This window comes from Saccopteryx bilineata, chromosome 3, assembly GCF_036850765.1.
Source record: "Saccopteryx bilineata isolate mSacBil1 chromosome 3, mSacBil1_pri_phased_curated, whole genome shotgun sequence".
In the NCBI taxonomy this organism is placed as follows: Eukaryota; Metazoa; Chordata; class Mammalia; order Chiroptera; family Emballonuridae; genus Saccopteryx; species Saccopteryx bilineata.
In genome coordinates this window covers 213,488,637-213,510,749 of record NC_089492.1, presented here as the reverse complement: position 1 = coordinate 213,510,749, position 22,113 = coordinate 213,488,637, and the positions used below count along the sequence as shown (strand labels likewise).

General features: G+C 34.6%; 1 protein-coding gene across 1 annotated transcript in view; it reads right to left on the bottom strand.

Annotated features, from left to right (window-relative positions):
* COL24A1 (collagen type XXIV alpha 1 chain) overlaps positions 1-22,113 on the bottom strand; it is a 367,011-nt gene that overhangs the window by 240,943 nt on the left and 103,955 nt on the right. Inside the window, exons 13-15 of the mRNA XM_066264956.1 lie at positions 21,050-21,094; positions 7,481-7,534; positions 5,311-5,355 (exon numbers count right to left, since the gene is read on the bottom strand). Coding sequence (XP_066121053.1) covers positions 5,311-5,355; positions 7,481-7,534; positions 21,050-21,094 — 144 coding nt within the window. The remainder of the gene's footprint in view (positions 1-5,310; positions 5,356-7,480; positions 7,535-21,049; positions 21,095-22,113) is intronic.

The window sequence follows — 22,113 nt, the reverse complement described above, 5'->3', positions numbered from 1 at the left end:
GAAAGCAATTTATAAAATGGCAATAGGGAACCCACAAGTGTCAATAATTACACTAAATGTAAATGGATTAAACTTACCAATAAAAAGACACAGAGTAGCAGAATGGATTAAAAAAAGAAAATCCAACTGTATGCTGCCTACAAGAAACTCATCTAAGCATCAAGGATAAAAACAAATTCAAAGTGAAAGGCTGGAAAACAATACTCCAAGCAAATAACACCCCCAAAAAAGCAGGTGTAGCAATACTCATATCTGATAATGCTGACTACAAGACAGAAAAAGTACTCAGAGACAAAAATGGTCATTTCATAATGATTAAGGGGACACTGAATCAAGAAGACATAACAATCCTTAATATATATGCACCAAACCAAGGAGCACCAAAATATATAAATCAGCTACTTATTGACCTTAAAACAAAAACTGACAAAAATACAATCATACTTGGAGACCTCAATACACCGCTGACGGCTCCAGATCGGTCATCCAAACAGAGAATCAATAAAGATATAGTGGCCTTAAACGAAATACTAGAACACCTGGATATGATAGACATCTACAGGACACTTCATCCCAAAGCGACAGAGTATACATTTTTCTCTAGTGTACATGGAACATTCTCAAGAATTGACCATATGTTGGGCCACAAAGATAATATCAGCAAATTTAGAAAAATTGAAATTGTACCAAGTATATTATCTGATCATAAACCCTTGAAACTAGAATTCAACTGTAAAAAAGAGGGGGAAAACCCCACAAAATTGTGGAAACTAAACAACATACTTCTAAAAAATGAATGGGTCAAAGAAGAAATAAGCGCAGAGATCAAAAGATATATACAGACAAATGAAAATGAAAATACAACATATCAGAATCTCTGGGATGCAGCAAAAGCAGTAATAAGAGGAAAGTTCATATCACTTCAAGCCTATATGAACAAACAAGAGAGAGCCGAAGTAAACCACTTAACTTCACACCTTAAGGAGCTAGAAAAAGAAGAACAAAGACAACCCAAAACCAGCCAAAGAAAGGAGATAATAAAAATCAGAGCAGAAATAAACGAAATAGAGAACAGAAAAACTATAGAAAAAATCAATAAAACAAGGAGCTGGTTCTTTGAAAAGATCAACAAAATCGACAAACCTTTGGCAAGACTCACCAAGGAAAAAAGACACAGGACTCAAATAAATAAAATCCAAAATGAAAGAGGAGAAATCACCACAGACATCATAGATATACAAAGAATTATTGTAGAATACTATGAAAAACTATATGCCACCAAATACAACAATCTAGAAGAAATGGATGAATTCCTAGAACAATATAACCTTCCTAAACTGAGTCATGAAGAAGCAGAAAGATTAAACAGACCAATCAGCAGGGAAAAAATAGAAAAAAACTATTAAAAACCTCCCCAAAAATAAAAGTCCAGGCCCAGACGGTTATACTAGTGAATTCCATCAAACATTCAAAGAAGACTTGGTTCCTATTCTACTCAAAGTCTTCCAAAAAATTGAAGAAGAGGCAATACTTCCAAACACATTTTATGAGGCCAACATAACCCTCATACCAAAACCAGGCAAGGATGGCACAAAGAAAGAAAACTACAGACCAATATCTCTAATGAATACAAATGCTAAAATACTAAACAAAATACTGGCAAATCGAATACAACAACATATTAAAAAAATAATACATCATGATCAAGTGGGTTTCATCCCAGAATCTCAAGGATGGTTCAACATACGTAAAACGGTTAACGTAATACACCATATCAACAAAACAAAGAACAAAAACCACATGATCTTATCAATAGACGCAGAAAAGGCTTTTGATAAAATACAACACAATTTTATGTTTAAGACTCTCAACAAAATGGGTATAGAAGGAAAATATCTCAACATGATAAAGGCCATATATGATAAACCATCAGCCAACATCTTATTAAATGGCGTAAAACTGAGGACTTTCCACCTTAAATCAGGAACACGACAGGGTGTCCACTCTCTCCACTCTTATTTAACGTGGTGCTAGAAGTTCTGGCCAGAGCAATCAGACAAGACAAAGAAATAAAAGGCATCCATATTGGAAAAGAAGAAGTAAAGGTATCACTTTTTGCTGATGATATGATCCTATACATCGAAAACCCAAAGGACTCCACAAAAAGATTACTAGAAACAATAAACCAATACAGTAAGGTCACAGGATACAAAATTAACATACAAAAGTCCATAGCCTTTCTATATGCCAACAATGAAATATTAGATAACGAACTCAAAAAAATAATCCCCTTCACGATTGCAACAACAAAAATAAAATACCTAGGAATAAACATAACAGAGAATGTAAAGGACCTATATAACGAAAACTACAAGGCATTGCTAAGAGAAATAGAAAAAGACACAATGAGATGGAAAAATATTCCTTGTTCTTGGATAGGAAAAATAAATATAATTAAAATGGCCATATTACCCAAAGTAATATATAAATTTAATGCAATTCCCATCAAAATTCCTATGACATTTTTTAAAGAAATGGAACAAAAAATCATAAGTTTTATATGGAACTATAAAAAACCGCGAATAGCCAAAGCAATCCTAAGGAAAAAGAATGAAGCTGGGGGCATTACAATACCTGACTTTAAACTATATTATAGGGCCACAATAATCAAAACTGTATGGTATTGGCAGAAAAATAGACACTCAGACCAATGGAACAGAATAGAAAAACTATAGAAAAAATCAATAAAACAAGGAGCTGGTTCTTTGAAAAGATCAACAAAATCGACAAACCCTTGGCAAGACTCACCAAGGAAACTCACCAGAAATAAAACCACATATATATGGTCAAATAATCTTTGATAAAGGGGCCAACAACATAAAATGGAGAAAAGAAAGCCTCTTCAACAAATGGTGTTGGGAAAACTGGAAAGCCACATGCAAAAGAATGAAACTCGACTACAGCCTGTCCCCGTGTACTAAAATTAATTCAAAATGGATCAAAGACCTAAATATAAGATCTGAAACAATAAAGTACATAGAAGAAGACATAGGCACTAAACTCATGGACCTGGGTTTTAAAGAACATTTTATGAACTTGACTCCAATGGCAAGAGAAGTGAAGGCAAAGATAAATGAATGGGACTACATCAGAATAAAAAGTTTTTGCTCAGCAAGAGAAACTGATATCAAAATAAACAGACAGCCAACTAAATGGGAACTGATATTTTCAAACAACAGCTCAGATAAGGGCCTAATATCCAAAATTTACAAAGAACTCATAAAACTCAACAACAAACAAACAAACAATCCAATAAAAAAATGGGAAGAGGACATGAACAGACACTTCTCCCAGGAAGAAATACAAATGGCCAACAGATATATGAAAAGATGCTCACTTCATTAGTTATTAGAGAAATGCAAATCAAAACTACAATGAGATACCACCTCACCCCTGTTAGATTAGCTATTATCAACAAGACGGGTAATAGCAAATGTTGGAGAGGCTGTGGAGAAAAAGGAACCCTCATACACTGTTGGTGGGACTGTAAAGTAGTACAACCATTATGGAGGAAAGTATGGTGGTTCCTCAAAAAACTGAAAATAGAACTACCTTATGACCCAGCAATCCCTCTACTGCGTATATACCCCAAAACCTCAGAATCATTGATACGTAAAGACACATGTAGCCCCATGTTCATTGCAGCACTGTTCACAGTGGCCAAGACATGGAAACAACCAAAAAACCCTTCAATAGAAGACTGGATAAAGAAGATGTGGCACATATACACTATGGAATACTACTCAGCCATAAGAAATGATGACATCAGATCATTTACAGCAAAATGGTGGGATCTTGATAACATTATACGGAGTGAAATAAGTAAATCAGAAAAAAACAAGAACTACATGATTCCATACATTGGTGGAACATAAAAACGAGACTAAGAGACATGGACAAGAGAGTGGTGGTTACCAGGGGTGGGGGGAGGGAGGACGCAGGAGGGAGGGAGGGAGAGAGTTAGGGGGAGGGGGAGGGGCACAGAGAAAACTAGACAGAGGGTGACGGAGGACAATCTGACTCTGGGTGAGGGGTATGCAACATAATTTAATGACAAGATAACCTAGACATGTTTTCTTTGAATATATGTATCCTGAATTATTAATGTCATCCCATCAACATTAATAAAAATTTATATATATATAAAAGATATATACCAAAACTAGCAGTCTGGCCTAACCAGGCAGTGATGCAGTGGATAGATCATTGGCCTGGGATACAGAGGACTGAGGTTCAAAACCCCAAGGTCACTGACTGGAGTGCAGGGTTGCTGGCTTGAGTGTGGGATCATAGATATGATGCCATGGTGGTTGGTTTGAGCCCAAAGGTCACTGGCTTAAAGTCCAAGGTTGCTAGCTTGAGCCCAAGGTCAGGAGCCCAGCTGGAGACCCCTGGTCAAGGCACATATGAGAAAGCAATCGATGAACAACTAAGGTGTCTCAATGAAGAATTGATGCTTCTCATCTCTCTCCCTTCCTATCCATCTATCCCTGTCTGTCCTTCTCTCTCTAGATTAAATAAATAAATAAATGAAAAAATGAATAAATAAACAAACTAGCAGTCTGTTTACTTCAATGAATAATCTAAAGTTATCAGAAAGCTACGGTTCTGGACATTATTTTGGCCTCCACGGAATAGCTTGTACTAAACTGTGCTTTGCCTGCATCAGATGTCCCAGTAAAACTCAGAGTTGAAGTCACTGTATAGAAACTGATTAACTGGACAAACAATACAGTCACATATATTTTTAGTGTAATAAATTAATTAGATACTAAATGTTTAATGGCTATGGTTAAGTCTAGCACCTATCTTCTGTTCTGGATGGTTTTCCTAACCATTTACTCTATTTTATTCCATAAACAAAGTCTACAGTTAACACGTTCTTTTGTTCAGAGCTATCTGTGTTTCCCAGATTTGATGGTCAGGACTATCTAAAGGAAAGAAGTGGCTATTCTGTGTCTTATGTCTTATACTTGTGAAGAAATTGGTTCACAATTAAATAACAGTAAATGAAATATACATAAGTACACATATATGTATAAATTTGCAGAAATTTATTTTATCTTATCATAGGGTAATTCACTTATTTATTCATACTATTGGCCTAATTTCATTAGGAAATTACACATGAGCCAAGTGAATATCCAATAATGACACTAAAACATTTCATTTTTCTGAAGTTTTTCAAACATATCTAAAAATTATAAATACATAAGAAAATATTTTATAAGAATGATATTTGATACTCACTCTAAGCCCAGGAAATCCAGGAGGACCAATGCTACCTACAAGTCCCTAAGTAAAAGAAATGTGTACAATCAGTTAAATATGATTCTAAAATACCAAATGTAGTTTCTAAAAATTTCTTGGAAAAATATATTAAATTTTCACTTCTTCTATAGCTAACTTCTAAAACTTCCCTACTATGATACGTGCTCCTAAGATGTGTGTCCCTCTGGTGGCAGCTTACATTCTTCCAGAGTGCTCCTGCCTCCATGCTTTTGGCTGCTAGGGCTACCACCTAACCTAGAATATAGAGTTCTCTATGCCTCATCTATATCAAATAAAGAAGAGAAATCTCCTCAGTAATCAAAATGATAGACATAATTAGCCCATATAATGTATAGAAAGGCAGATGGTCAGCATATAGGGTTAGAAGAACACTTTCAGATGATTTAAAACACTATCAACTCTTTCAGAGTACATTATTTACTTCATGAGTTTCCTCATTATAAAACAGGAATAATATTTATTCTCAGTGTTGTAAAGATCACAATTAACACTGTCACAGACATAAAATATTTTTGAAAATGTTCATACAGCACTCTACAAATGTAAAAATTTACCAATATTGTTAAATTTCTAAAATAAACTTTTAATTATCAACAGTAATTTTTCCAGTTGATTTGTGATAGGTTTTGTGATGTTCTTTTGAACTTAACTTTTTAGTCTTTCTGATAATTTTTAATCCACAGCATGTCATTGTTACAAAATTTACATGCTACAAGGTTCAAAAAAAGTCCCTCTTTTTTTTGCATTTCAAATTGTTTTTAAACAAAGGCATAATATAAAATATAGAGAATTATAAACCAATAAACTGAAAATATCCAGTTTATTCTTGTATTTTAAAGATTTTTAGAGACTCAAAATGTTCTTCAAGAAGCACTATATTTTAAATAAAGAGCAGATTTCAATAAGAAAGTACTGTAGAAGTTAAACCCTGACAAACTTTATGTATATTTAACTGACAAAATGTTAAATAAGATGGCTTCACACAAGGTATGCAAGTACAGTCATGTGCCTCATAATGATATTTCAGTCAACAACAAACTGCACATACAACAGTGATACACCATAGAGTCTAGCTGTGTAATAGGCTATACCATTTAGGTTTGTGTAAGTGGACTCTATGATGTTCACCCAATGACAAAATCACCTAATGATGCATCTCTCAAAGCATATCCTTGTCATTAAATGGTGCTTGATTGAACACAAATGTGTATTAAAGCAAAAAAGTAAATGATGCTCACTTTATTTTGCTTGAAATGGAAAGCTCCCCAGAATCAAGGACAACAAATAGATGGTAAATATTCTACTTGAGACACCATTATAACAAATAAAATGTAGGCAAAGTTCTTTAAATGAGCTAATATAGTTATAACTTATAAAAAGAAATCAGAAATAAATTATTTTCAAATACTTTATTTTAAACATAAATGCTAGTAATTTAAATATGTCTAAATATAGACCTATTCCTAATCTAGGCTATAGGGATTTTGTGGTTGATTCTAATTTCACTTTAAGCTTTTATGGAAAAAAATGTGTGCATGGCATAAATTGGGAGATAGCTATTAGATGTTTTTTGAGGGCAAAGAGTGAATATTTCTACCCAGTGTCAAAAAGCAGTAATCAATCATCATTCTTTGATAATATAATTAAAAACATTTTAGAATGGTGATTCACTAATCTGAACAGAGATATCTGAACAATCCCAAAGGAAAAGATTTCTCTATAAAACACCCAAAAGGTTCATCAATGATATATTTGAGTCCAAAAGAGCAATCAGCAAATGCACAATTTTTACATGAGGTTTGTTAGTTGCTTCAGGTACATGAAACACTTCTTCTTACTCCAACATGCAAGTCAATTTTGTGATCATATATTTCTAATATTTTACTGAAGAAGTCACATTTGACATGGTCAAAATAATTCTAATGATTGTCTTTAAGATACAGTTTATTCATCAATCATTTCTGGCTTATTTCCCACACTGTAAAATTACAAATTGGAATGTGCACAGTGGTATCAAAACTGTCTGGCCAATAGTGTTTATTCATGAACATGGCAATGGGGGCCAAGCACAGCTGGTGTGCAGGCTGAGTGATGTGAGATTATAAGGTTAGACCACCAGTTTACTCACGGGGCTACCATCAGGACCAGCAGGGCCTCTCTCTCCAAAGTCACCTGGAAAACCCTGGCCCAGGAAAAGAGAAACACATGTCATTAAACCCAAAATAGATAAAGAGTTCAATTTTGCTGTGCTCTCTGATAAGGAATTTAGTAATAAGAGGTATTTATTTTCTAATCCTAAAATGTCAGTAACAAAAATGTGCAGTTGTTTTGTCTAACACCTCATTAATTTGATTGAGTACAATATTTACATGTTTTATAAAAATTACTTTACATGTCACATAATTTTTACAGAAAACTAATTCATGCTGTTCCTGCACCCACACCACAGAGAACCAAATGCTACCAAGCATGTGCCTAGCACATTTACCATGTGTTATGGGCTTTACATACATTATTAGATGTACATTTCTTCATTTCATCTTCACAAGAGGTCAAATCAATGAGTACTAATATTTCTGCTTTGCCGTTGAGGAAATTAAAGCACAGAGAAACTAAGTCATTTGCACCCACTAGTGATGGGTGGGATTGAGAACTGAATGGAGTCAATCTGACTGCAGAGTCAATGCTCTCTTTCAGCTATGGTACACTGATTACTTTACCTCGACATTACAAGATATGATACAACATGTAAAAACCTTCTTATGTGCAATTTTATTGGGGAAAGTCATAATGCACATAAATACTACAAACATAAAATGTGATGCCACTGAAAAGCAAGCTTCTCAAATGCCTACTGAGAAGTCTACATCAGAAAATTATAAAGACTAGTGAAGTCACACATCTTCCCATCACAAATTCTACTGTAAAATAACTCAGTGACTCTTACTTTATATACTATAGTTTTTCTCTAAAGATTTACCACTGGATCTAAAAGGCTACTTTACAAATTGATTTATGATCTTATTAGAAGCACTTTCAGTCTCTGGTTCACTAGTGCAAACATGAATGGGCTAAGTTTAAAAGATGATTTAACAATGGAAAGTGTATGCTATTTCTAAGACATAGTTAATGCACACTAGAAGAAGTTTCTCTTATTCTGTAATCAGGGGATAATGTAAAAAACATCCATGTAGTCAAACATATTGTCGCCATACTCTCTTCAAAGTCAGTTGAAGTTCAGGCAGGCATTTTGCTTTTATTATCCTTGGAAGTAAAGTTCTGTTGTCAACAAGCCCACAAATCTGCAATACATCATTCTACTCAGTATGAGCTAATATGGGTATTTGAAAGTATTTATGATGTACAGGTAATGGAAAAAGCGGAGGAAAAATACTGTAATAAAACTGAAACATAAAAGATGATCGATTTTTTAGATAGATCACAAGTAGGTTTTCCAAAAACCTCAGTGAAATAATAAAGAGGGACATATTGCATAATTCCCCTAATGTGAAATGTCCAGAAGAGGCAAATCCATACAGATGGAGAGCAGATTAGTGGTTGTCTAGGGCTGGTGGTAGGGGAGAGAATTCGAACTGCATGCTAATAGATGGGTGCAGTGTTACCTTCTGAGGGGACAAAATGTTTAAAAGTAGTGTGATGGCTACTCAACTCTGTGAATATGCTAATAACCACTGAATAGTTTAAGGGGTAATTTTATGATATGTGAATTGTAGTTCAGCAAAGGCCTTCTGAAGAAATGAAACAGTCAGTCTAAACAAGTAGCTGGATTGCTAAAAACATCCTTGGGGACTCACTCAGGATTGCCTAGCCCTAGGATGTGCTATCTGGGATTCATTAGCCCCTGTCCTCACCCAGGGGGAAGAGCTGTTCTCCAGCTTCCCACAAAATTTTGATTTCTCCCCTCCCTGGGAAAGGGAGAAAGGAGAGAGGAGAGAACCGTGATTAGTTCTCCACTTACCACAAAATCTGTACATTCTAGAACCAGCATAAAAACAATAAAATGTTAATTTAAACTTTCTCATCTTCTCATAGCTCAATGATGTGTATAATTATATTAGCTCTTTAACTTGACTTTGCCCCTGAAACAATTTAGTTGAAATGAATAATACTTACTTTTAAAAGTTTTATGTATTATTTCTCCTTTCACACTATTACCCATTAAGCATTTCATCTCATTTCAAATTTCCTATTCCAGATAGAGATTTGTTTTATTATGTTTATCCTCTTTACATGCTGACCATTGTGTCATCAATTTTTGAAATAATTTCTACTAAAGCTAGACATATTTTCTATGAAACAGTACAGTTAATGCCACAAAAATCATTATATTTGAGTGTATACTGAACATATATTTTTTTCAAAGCCAACATTTTATATTATTAAAAATGTCATGGCTTATTCACTGTTTATTCAGTTCTTTCAGTTCTGGTAATTGCATGCATAATATTTTGTTTTTTAATGCAGGGGAGGTTCTGTAGTCCTTTAATAATGTTCATAGCCATGTATCTTCATTGTCAAAAAGTGATCTTAAAGATTGGTCGTGAAATATGAAACAGTAGTGACAAAACACTTTTGTTTTTGAACTTAGAATACAAAAAGTCAATTTCTGTAATTTCCTTCTCCACCTGAAAGAATTTGTTACAAAAAAAATGCTTAATTTCCCCTCATATTTACCTACTGAAAAACTATAACCATTAATTTAAATCAAATTGTGCTCTCCTAGAAATATCCTCACACTAACAAAGATGTAGTAGCCAATTTCCAGGATTACCATCCATAGGAAAGCTTGAGTTTTTATCTTTCTTGCCCAATTTGCCAGTTTCATGAACGTGACTATCATCTTCTAATGGGCATGCCAGAGGTGCATTATTGCTTCTGTGATACACATAATCCTCTTTCATACATTTTCATTGTTTTGGTAAGTTATAAAATTTTATTTTCTAAAGAATATGACATTTCAGAGATTTCATTTGATCTCAAGTTGTGAATACTTTTCTTGCCCATTTCCACTGTATGATCAGTATAGTAGATAGACTTTACAGTGACCTCTAATGATTTCTGCTGCCTGGTGTTCACACCTCTGTATGATACCCTACTTTTGAGTGTGGGTGAGACTATGACTTGTTTCTCCTAACAAACAATATAGCAAAGGTGATAGGAAGTAACTGATGTGATTATGTTACACCATATAAGGCTACCTCTTAGCAGCCAGGAGCTAGTGACTTCCCTCTTGAGCCTGATGAAATAAGCACTCACAGGGCAGGGAACTGTGGGTGACCTTCAGGAATTGTGGAGAGTCCACAGGACCTGAAGGTGGCTTACAGTATAGAGCCAGCAAAAAGCCAGGGTCCTCAGTTCTACATCCTTTCTACAACCTCCCAGAAATGATTTCTTCTCACAACCTGAATGAGCTTGGAAGTGAACTCTTCCCCAGGCAAGTACCCAGATGATAGTGCAGCTAGCTAACACTCTGAGGGGAGCCTTGTGACCCGGAGCAAGTGAGTAAGTACCTGGACTGCTGACCCATGACATATTTGAGATAATAAATGAGTGTTGTTTTAAGCCACTAAGGTTGTGGCATATTTATGCAGCAATAAATAGAAAACTAATAGAATCATAATTAAATCTTCTTTAAATAGAGAAAGTATAAATTTCTACTTGCAAATTTTACTATGTGGCAATGCTCAATATAAGACTGCTTAATACTGTTTCTAGATTTTTAAAATTTAAGTCAATCACCTCTTTTAATGTTTTTACTGCTTTTTATTTTTATTGCAAAATATAATTAATGAATATCAATATTAGACTATAATTTTTATATTCATTTAAAAAATTTTAATTTAATATAATTAAATATCTATATTTAAAAATTTAATCATTCTAGTATTTCATTCATCTAGTTGCCAATGTAAAGAATTTTTGTCACGATCATAAATTTTGTATATATACCTGTAAAATGCAATTATAAAAGTGATATGAGTTGTTTAATAATGCAAAATGTTTCTCAGTCTTTGGGTACAGCTGTTGCAAACATTGTACTAATTCTACTACCTTTGAAACCATTAATCAGAGCATGAAGAGAAGCAAGAAAATAGATGCTTTTCATTACCAGGAAATAGTACTTCATTATACAGGTGACTATTGCATTCATGCTGAAAGGAGAATCAGGTAGCTTAATTAATTCATTTTTCCTCTTACCTAAGTGCTTCCGCTGCCTGCTCAAATTCCACCTTTAGCAGTTTCTGTCTCTAATGATGGCAATGGTACCATCTACAAAGCTTCATGGCATTCACATATGAGGTTATAGGCAAAAGACATGGAGAACAATTTCTCTGAAGTCTGAATATTATTAAAACTACAGTGGCCAGCCTCAGAAATGGATCCCTCCATGATTCTCACTTCCTGGTGCTATTGATCTTGTGCAGTCCCTTCTCATTTTGAATCACAGCTAGTCTATATGATCAACAGAATACAGAAGTGATAATGTGTGATTTCTAAGACTAGGTCATAAAAGGCACTATACCTTTCTCCTTGCTCTCATGGACCACTTATTCTGGTCAGGGCCAACAGCCATGTCATGAAGACACTCAAGTTGCCATGTTGAGAGTTCCCCAAGAGGAGGAAGTGAGGATGTCCATCAGCTAGCACCAAAATGGCCAGCCAGTAAGTGAGCCACTTTCAAAGCAGATTCTCCAGCCCCAGTCAAGCCTTCAGATGACTGTAGTTCTGCCCAAAATCTTGACTTATTTAAATGCTTTCAATCTACCAGAATACAGATAGATTACTATCACTAGCTTTTTTTTTAATTTTTATTTTATTTATTCATTTTAGAAAGGAGAGAGAGAGGTAGAGAGAGAGAGAGAGAGAGAAGGGGGGAGGAGCAGGAAGCATCAACTCCCACATATGCCTTGACCAGGCAAGCCCAGGGTTTCGAACCGGCGACCTCAGCATTTCCAGGTTGACGCTTTATCCACTGTGCCACCACAGGTCAGGCAATCTTGACTTATTAGCTCATAGGAAACCCTAAATTAGAACCACCCAAAATCCAGACCCACAGAAACTCTGAAAAACAATATATATTTATTATTGTTTTAAACCACTAACTTAGAGTTTTCTATTATATAGCAACAGAAAACTAACACATAGTACCAAGAGTGGATGTCTAGGGTCACTATGCCAATGCTACGTGCTGCATCCTGAGGGACAGGGGTACTCATGACTTTTTCAAAATATATTCATTTGTTCGTGATGTTTTGCTCTGCACTCAAAAGTGCAGAGCCCAGATCAAATTTCTCTTTTTGCTTGGGTCTAACAATGGTACTATTATCAAACATGACAGTTTTCAAGCACTAAGAACAAAAGAATCATTCCAGACTTTGCATGCCTGAATATATAGGGTGTTAGTATTTTAGAACACACATAGATCCTATACTGGGTAATATACCTAAATATCTTGAAATAGTGGAGAACTTACTGCTTAGGGAATCTAGTAAAATGATGATTTTCCTAGTTCTACACAGAAATTAGAAAAATACTGCATATAAAATATTTAGAGAAATATGAGGAGCAAAACAATCATAAAATATTAATAAATAGATTTCTAAAATTAAAAAAATAAAAGCAGTACAAATTTTTTATAAAGACTGTAGTTAACTATAAACATATATTGCTCTTTCTAAAGAACAAAGATTTAGAAGCATTTAGAAGATTCAATCTAAAGTAGAGGTAAATAAAAATTATTATATAAGGCATATACATAAAATGGGTATTACCAAAAAAACCCCAAATTCATCTTTTTCCAAGAGTAAGCAATGAAAAGAGACAACCACACTAACTTATCTAAGATTAGAAACACTAAAATAAAACCCAGAAGTTAATTCTACACATTCTACATATAAATACATATTACCAAGAAATCCCGATATTTCAAAATCCTTCCAAAATGAGCCACAATTACTGTAGGAGAAGACTAGAGAGTGATGATCCATTCTCTGCTCCCTTCTTTTCCACACAGGTAAGACAATTTAATCTACGTTCCAACCATGTGCTGACAGTTGGGGGCTAATTTAAACTTAGGTAGAAATTTAAGGAGTTCTAGTTCAGTTTTCAGAGACTTAACCTCAAGTAAGCTTTACTATTAACCTTGTTATGATCTGGACCTCAGTTCTCAGAATCAAGTCCTTGCCTGTTCTTAAAGACTAGTTACAACCTGGTACTCCAGTTCTAGGAATTGGAATCTCCCTTATCCTAGTGTCCAAATCACAATTTTCGTAAACAACATCATGTCCTATTCCTCAATCCTAAGACCCCTGCCATATTCTTGCCAAATTTTTCACACAGAGAATACAGTCCTTAAATCTAAGCCAAGCCTTACTGCCATATTTGCACTTACACTGTCACATTCCTGATTTGGACAACCTACGAAGCTCTGTGAGTTTTGTCTTCATGTATCTGTCCTGAAAATAATTGCCTGGCTGAATTTCATTTGTTGGTGTCATACCTCTATGACAACTAGCTCTGCCTAGACTTTCCCCAAATTATCAACTGTAGCCCATTGAGTAGTATCTCCCTCTTCTTAGTACCTGTCCCAAGCCTGAAAGCAGCTTTAATTCAAAGTCTTAGGCTCTTCCGTATATCTTGTTTAGTTATAGTTAGCCAAATAGAGTTACTACAGACTATACCCAGTAAAGTAGAATCCAAAAAATATATTTTTCCTGAGAGAGGCAGAATCACTTAAAAATTAATAAATTTTTGTAATGCTCTAGAATTACTTTATGATAATAGTACTTTTTGATAGAATTGATTGCAACCTTTTCCTAGGCAGAAGAAAACACTGTCTCCAAAGTTCCCATAAAATGTATGTCTCTAAAATACTACTGTGTAATACATATTTAAGATGATCTTGAGCTAAGGATAGAAACTAATAACAGATGCCTAACAGAAGGATTTTATATTTTGAAATTCTAACACTAGAGTTAGAAGCCAAAATATAGTTTACTTTAAATAGACTCTTGTAAAAGAAAGACATATAAGAAAAGGAGAGGAGACACTCCTTCCTATAATTAGAAAAGTAAACATTTCAAAGTTGGAGTGTTATAATGCCTTAAGGGTGTTATTCTCTCCACTATTGCAAAGCTATGATACTTTGATTTTCATAGGAAAAAAAGTGAGTACATTTTTCTTATTTTAGACTTGAAATATAATACAATTTAAAAAAAAATCTATTCCTATCAGGTCTGAAAAAACTCTTTGGAAAACTATATTTTGACAAATTTAAGAGTAAAAATCCCAGTCTCCAATTTTATGTTTATCCTCAATCCAGGCAAGTCAGTTCTGGCATAAGTATTGATGTCTGTGGAGCCATGTAAGTACGCCCTACCACCTTGGTACGAGAGACCCCTGATTAAATCATTGGGGAGCCCTGGTAAAATGCTTTTTTCAAAGCAACTGTGGAATTTCCTGATTGTGGCACTACAGAATAAAGTTTGAAAACTTTGCATGAAAAAGGAAGTTACTTGGAATTAGGTAATATATGTGGCAGGCATGAGCAGAAGAAAGATAGTGGACTAGGTACAGAAGGTCACTGGGGTGGAACGCCCCAGGTGCCTAACAATGGGGCAAACAAGGATCTCACTCCCAGGGTGAGCTGTCCTCCCCTAGCATATTGTTGGTCCTGTGGTTTAAATCTCCTGACCTTTCACATCAATGGCCATCAGCTGATGTGGTTTGTACCCTCCCCCCTCCCCTGCCCTTTCCTCTCTTCACATACTAATTATTCATGTGGTTTTAGACTCCCTTTAGAGGAGGAACAGGGGACAGGAGAATAGCCTCATAAGACCACCATGTAAACCCTTGCATGATCTTTCCCTTAAGCATTAAGTCCTAGGGATAACATCTGGGCCTCAGTTATGTTTCAGCTCCAGGTCCAGGAAAGCAGCCAAACCAGACGAAGCCATGCCAAGGCTGACACCAAGACCTGCTGCAGTGTCCACTGACCCCCTGCCTGGCACCAACCAATCAGTGGAGACTAGCACTCTGAAAGGACACACCTAGAAAGCTGATGAATATTCATTATAGTGCGATCCTCCCCTGGAACTCCCCTGGGACCTCTCCTAAAATCTTTGTCCTTCAAAACCCTTAGGACAGAGGACCCAGCCTGGCTCTCTCTATGGGGCACGCTTTTCCCCATCCCCTTTCCCCAGGCATGTTTTCCTTGCCTCTCTCTTTCTCTTAAGCTCCAAGGGCCCTTTTGCTTCTGTGACTTGTTACCTGAACCCATTTCTTCTACAGCTCACTTCTTCCACCTCTGTAACTTTCTAAGTAAACTTTTTCTTATAGTAAACTCTTGGCTCTGAATTCTTTCTTAGCCAGAACTCACGTACTGAGGTTGCTTAACTGAGATCCAGTCTGAATCCACCAGTTTAATACCTGGTTCCATTTCACTGCCAACATATATACTGCTCACAAAAATCAGGGGATATTTTATCGCTTCATATTTATTTTGAAAATATCCTCTGAAGAAAACAAATCTATACAAATCCTCTTTCCCTGCTTCACCAGTTTTTAAAAAATAGCATTCCCCTTTTCTATTATAAATTAGTGGATAATTTTAGAGTTTTAAAGAATCCAACTCAGATAAGTTCCAAGGTGCTTCTCAAAGAAAGACAGCAAAGCATGTAAAATAGAACAGCAGTTCTATGGTGTTTAGAAGAGTACTGACCAAAAAAGATTGTCTACTGCCATACTGAGATCTCTGGAGACAGAACTTGAGTTCTTTTAACAGGAAGTGAAATGAATGAATTAATAGTCTCTTGGGCTTCCCCATCTCTAAAGACTGGTTTTACTAAACGCATCTAGAACTCCTTGGCTGTCCTCTAGTGTTAAGTGACAACAAAGATGGTGATCCAATTGTGACATGCAGGGAGGATAGGAGAGAAGGAGAGAAAGAGAAAGAAATAAGAATTATATCTTATATCCCAAAGCATGAGTATACAAATATTGATTAATATGTAACTGATTACATGAAATCTTTAAAGTAATTATGATTAGTCAGAACTTTATATTAAGATCTTGAAATAAAAAATAGCTTATAATACAAGCAAAAAAAAAAGTTCTCAAATGCCAACAATATAAGACCAAGGAACAATTGAATTTCCTAATAAAATTACTTTTACATACTCTTTTATCCTAAAATAAACCAAATTCCTAACAAAACCTGCTTTCCTACTTTTCCTGGTTGAAAACAAAAACAGATTTTGTTAACAAATATCAACTCAATTCCTAAACACTGAATAAGCACTATACTTTATTTTGGGGAAAGAAGAGTTTTCTGGGAAGTAAGATTTGATGTGAAATAACTTTTAACACACACATTAATTTTAAAAACACCAGCATGAGGCTAAATAATAAATAACCCTTGAATAACCAAGATAATATGTTATTTTTAATGTGTCCATATTCAATATCATTCATATAATAGTGGTACTGTCTAGAAGAAGATATCTCTTACTTGCAAACCTATAATTTTATTTTAAAAAATGTAGACATCACTAAGAATGTTAACTCACAACAACTTAATTCATGCTTGCTATTTACTTAGGGAAATAAGTGATCATTTGGCCAGCTATATGAGTATATGATTTATAACAACATCTTTCAAAAGCTAAGCTTAGCAATATCACTAACTTTATGAACAGTTACAAGTAGGATTTTTACCACTCCTCTATGATTCTGTGTTATATGTGTCAATATATATAATGTCAATATATATACATTTAAATATTTTGTGAACCTCAAACACAGACCTTTAATACACAGGTTGGAAACCAACTCAGTAATTCAAAGAAGCTCATCTTGATTAATATTTAGGAAAACCTGAACTTGGATTTTGAAGTTTCTTATGCCAATTACCTTCACAATTCTGACTGCCAGAGTGTTTTATATCACACATAATACAGAAAGTGAAGTAATTTATTTTACCAGTTTCTGGCATTAATTTCAGAGACTTCAAAAATCTCAGTGTAAAATGTAGTATTAAAACCTAGGCCCTGGCTAGGTTTTAATACTACATTTGTGGCAGAGCGTGGGCTTGGTGGGGACATTCCAGGTTCGATTCCCAGTCAGGGTACACAGGAGATGTGCCCATCTGCTTCTCCACCCCCCCCTTTGCTTCTCTCTCTCTCTGTCTCTCTCTTCTCCTCCCCTGCTGAAGCCAAGGCTTGATTAGAGTGAGTTGGTCCCGGGATTTGAGGATGGCTCCATGGCCTCCGCCTCAGGCACCAAAAAATGTCTCCGGTTGCAATGGAGCAAGGGCCCCAGCTGGGCAGAGCATCGCCCCCTAATGGGCTTGCAGGGTGGATCCTGGTCAGAGTGCATGAGGGAGTCCATTTCTGCATCCCCTCCTCTCAACAAACAAACAAACAAACAAACAAAAAACAACCTAGAGAGCTATCTAAAAAGAGCTACTGTTGTTCTACAAATTATCTTACAATATTTTTAAAAAACTGAATCATATTATTCTGTGTTCATAAGACTGAATACTTTTAGCTACCTAAAATTTGAGGAAATTAGTTCATTTGAAATACAGAAAAACTAATTCAGTTAATTAAAAGGGAATGATAATTATAACAAAGTATAGCTTGTAATAATATTCATACTAATGATAGTAAATTAAATAACATGACATCCACATAGCAGTATCTTAATGAAGCATCAACCTATACTTCCAAATATCTCTGATATCAGCAGAAAGCTGAAAGTAACAATCTTTGACATATGTATAGACAAAAGTTTCTTAGATATAGGTAGTTCCAGATTGCAGCATTTCTAAGTTACCATAATATTCTTTCAGATGTACAGGTTTCTGTCATCTTAGTGAGGCCTAGGATCCTTTAGTTATGCTTCTGTATTTGTATACCTACTTTATATATATCAAATATTATACATGGTTTTATAAATTACCAAGAGAAAATAGCCATGTTTGCATTCCCCACAACTAACATTTTCCACATCAGAAATAGTGGGCATATTTTCAAAAGATATTTCTTTTTACTGTTATTTAAACCATAACATGACCATTCTTCCCATGGAATTTTAGTCATCTTAATGAAAATGCAAGGTCCCATGATGCCTAATATCCCATGCTAATATGCTTGCCCTTATTTAATGTCAAAGCTATCTTAATATGATTTTACTTAAAAGAAACAGAACATAAGGGAGCATTTACACATAGGATAATATTCTGGAAGAGTTTGTGAGGTCAGGCTTGGCGTAATTTGACTTGTGGCTGTAACTGTATCTTACCCTAAGTACAGCGATTTCCTCATAAACGTGGCCAGATCATTTTGTGGTAAAGACAAGAAAAAGTACATATAGTATACATGACAGATGACAACACCAGACAAATTCTCTATTATAAACAGTATTCAGGAAAAATAGGATACATATGTTTTTCAAATATAGTTTTTCTAAGGATATAACTCTATTACAAAAGCATACATTTTAAAATGTATAAACCTTTACAAATTTTGTAATATAAAGAAGAGTGTAATCAAATAACCCAGTAATTATGCCATTCACAATTTTTCCAGTTTTTCTTGAACTGCCTTTTTAAATTAAATAGCATCTATTATATAATTTTATAATTCCTTATGGAGTAAGAAACCCAGAAGTTACCTATAAATTTTCATAAACAGGTTTAAAGTTCATTATGGAGTAGGATACTAGATATTACCTATATATTGCCAAGACAAAGTATTTATATAAGACCAGATGTATTAATAAATAAAGTTGGTAGCTACTAGAATGATAGCTGACAGGAGCTTTGAAAAAGATACTTACTCACCAATGCCTAAAATTTCACCATTGTAGATTACATATTTTGTCTTAAACTACATTTAAAATATAATTGTTAATCGGTAAGGTAACATTTTAAGCATTGGAAGTAATATATATAAAGTGACATGAATAACTTAACTAGTTCTTTTCCTGACAGCATACTTTGATAAGAATGAGAAAAAAATTAACACAGAATGAAGAATACAAGAATAAAGAGATAAACTTAACCTACTGTCAATTTTGAGAAGCCTACATCTGCATATTTAACTTAAAGATTTTACACATAATAAATAGAAAGATATTTCTGTTGGAGTATGTGTTTGAGGGCTAAAACATAAAGAAATAACATACTAACATTCTGAAGTGGAGTGGAATGTAATTAAATGAGACGGCATACAAAATACAGTAGCACAGTGCTTGAGAATAAAAAATAGCAATGTTGGCAATGATGATGTTAACACTTTCTGCAGTTGTTATAACATTAATCTTCAAGTTGAATGTAAGTGCAAGGAAACAAAATGGCTTATTTTTTATTTCTTGATGGTTTGGTAAATTCAATCTTAATACATTAAAATCTTTCAAGTGAAACATTAAAACAGTTTTTATCATATTTTGTCTAAACGTTAGTAAAAAATAAATCATGCTTTTCTAAGCAGTGTAGAAGACAGAGAGCAGAAATATCTAAGAAGTAAGGAAAATCCTGGATTTATATTCAGAAAAGCTGGGCTCCATTCATGACTTTACCAATTTAACTATGTGATTATGAGTAAGTCTTTAAACATTTGCCTTCAAAAAATATTGCAAAGTTCAAAGGATAAAATGCTTTAAAACCATATACCGGTAAATGTTCTGGTGAGATTTGTAATCCTTTAGCATTATCAAGGTTTTATTTATATACTCCGAAATTTTAGAAAAGGTGTCTTGAAAAGCAATTTTCTTCCTTATAGACTGGAACAGTGATGGCAAACCTTTTTATAAAAACAGCTCACTTTTGCAGTGCTGGTCAACCTGGTCCCTCCCCCCCACTAGTGGGCGGTCCAGCTTTCACGGTGGGCCAATCGCAGCACTGTTTGGTTGCTCTGCTACCGCCCACCATGAAAGCTGGAACACTCACTAGTGGGCAGGAGGGACCAGGTTGACCAGCACTCAAAAGTGGGCGGTTTTTATAAAAAGGTTCACCATCACGGGACTAGAAAATAAAGTGTAACACAGCATGTTTCAACCTAATAAATACCTTTGAATAGTAAAAACAGCACACGTGAAAAGCAGGTGGCTAAGTAGTTATACTAACTCAGCCAGGATAACCTGAGGAGTCTTCCCTGAACCACAGTTTTCTCATTTGTTAAATAATGAGGTATTGGATAATGTCAAAGTTTCTACCCATCTCTGAAATTATTACATTATCTGGAAAAATTCACTTTCATTAATTTTTTAAAATAAAATTATAAGAATTGGTAGCAAATTAGCTTAATTAACATCTGAAGTAGGCATGCAAAAAACCTCTAAACTATGAGAGTGAACAGTGCTATCATTAATGTTTTAAATTGTTCACGCATTTTCTGTAATATTGAATGACTTGTTATGGGGAAAAAGGTCTTTTCTAGTGGTACATAAAATGGGCTAGAAGTGTTAAATTTTAAGCTATTTTTTTAAAATCTCAATTTTCCTTTACATTCCCAGGTGGTATTTGCTAGACTTAAAGTGACAAAAATCAAATTCTGTTGAACGATATGGATTGTGGACAAGAACAACTACATTCCTATTTAATAGTAGAGAAATATGCACATAACTAGATTATATTGCTCTTAAATTGAACTTTGGGAAAAAAGAATCGAACTACCTGTCTTCCCTTAAGACCCCTTTTTCCACGAATCCCAGGAACACCCTAGAATATAAAAAAAAAGTGAAGTAAATATTTGTTGAATAACTGATTGAACTAGAAGTTTTTTTCTCAAACATCAAATAATGATATATGTCAAAGAGAGAAATAAAGTGTTCTTTAAATTGGTGTGATGTTCAGAAAAGCTTCAATATATTGTATTAATGTAAAAAAGTAGATCCTTTTCTTCTTCATAACAGAATTCTGATTTTATTCAGGAATCCATCATATCTGAACTTCCAAATGGAATCCCAACTTTCCTCTAGTGATAGTTATTTTTCCAGAGGGCCAACTTGCTTGAACCACTGGAGCCATGGCTTCAGGAAGGGGAGAGAGAGAGAGAGAGAGAGAGAGAGAGAGAGAGAGAGAGAGAAGAGGGAGGGATGAAGAAGCAGATGGGTGTTTCTCCTGTTCTCCTGTGTGCCCTGACCAGGAATTGAACCCAGGACTTCTACATGCTGGGGAGACGTTCTACCATTGAGCCAACAGGCCATTTTCTAAAATATTAGTAGCATAACTACATCTCAGGATAGGGCAGATAGAATTATATAAGTACTTTTTCATAAATACAAATTTCTCCTATAAACAAATATTATATATATTATTAACTTCAAGAAAGGACCTTGCTTTCCATTGTTTTAAGGAGTTAATAGCACTATATTATTTTCTTCTGCTTTTCTCTTCTTAAATGATTTATAACATAATAATGATACCCAGTTAGCTATTTCATTTATGGTTTTAATCAGAATTTTAAGTAGCAAAGGATATTAGGACATGGTACCCATGATAAGCACAATATCACAAAATGATCTTATATTTTGATTTGCTATAGTCTTAATATTTTCATATAGACTGGTCAGAATTAGTGAATATGATCGCAGGTAGTGTGCCTATAGAAGGTACTGTCAACACTGAAATCTTTAAATCCAAGATAACATTTTTTAATGACATATAACTTTGGTTTATTTCCTACATAGATTACTGGACATAATAAGTTCATACTAAAAGGTCAGGAAAGGATTGTA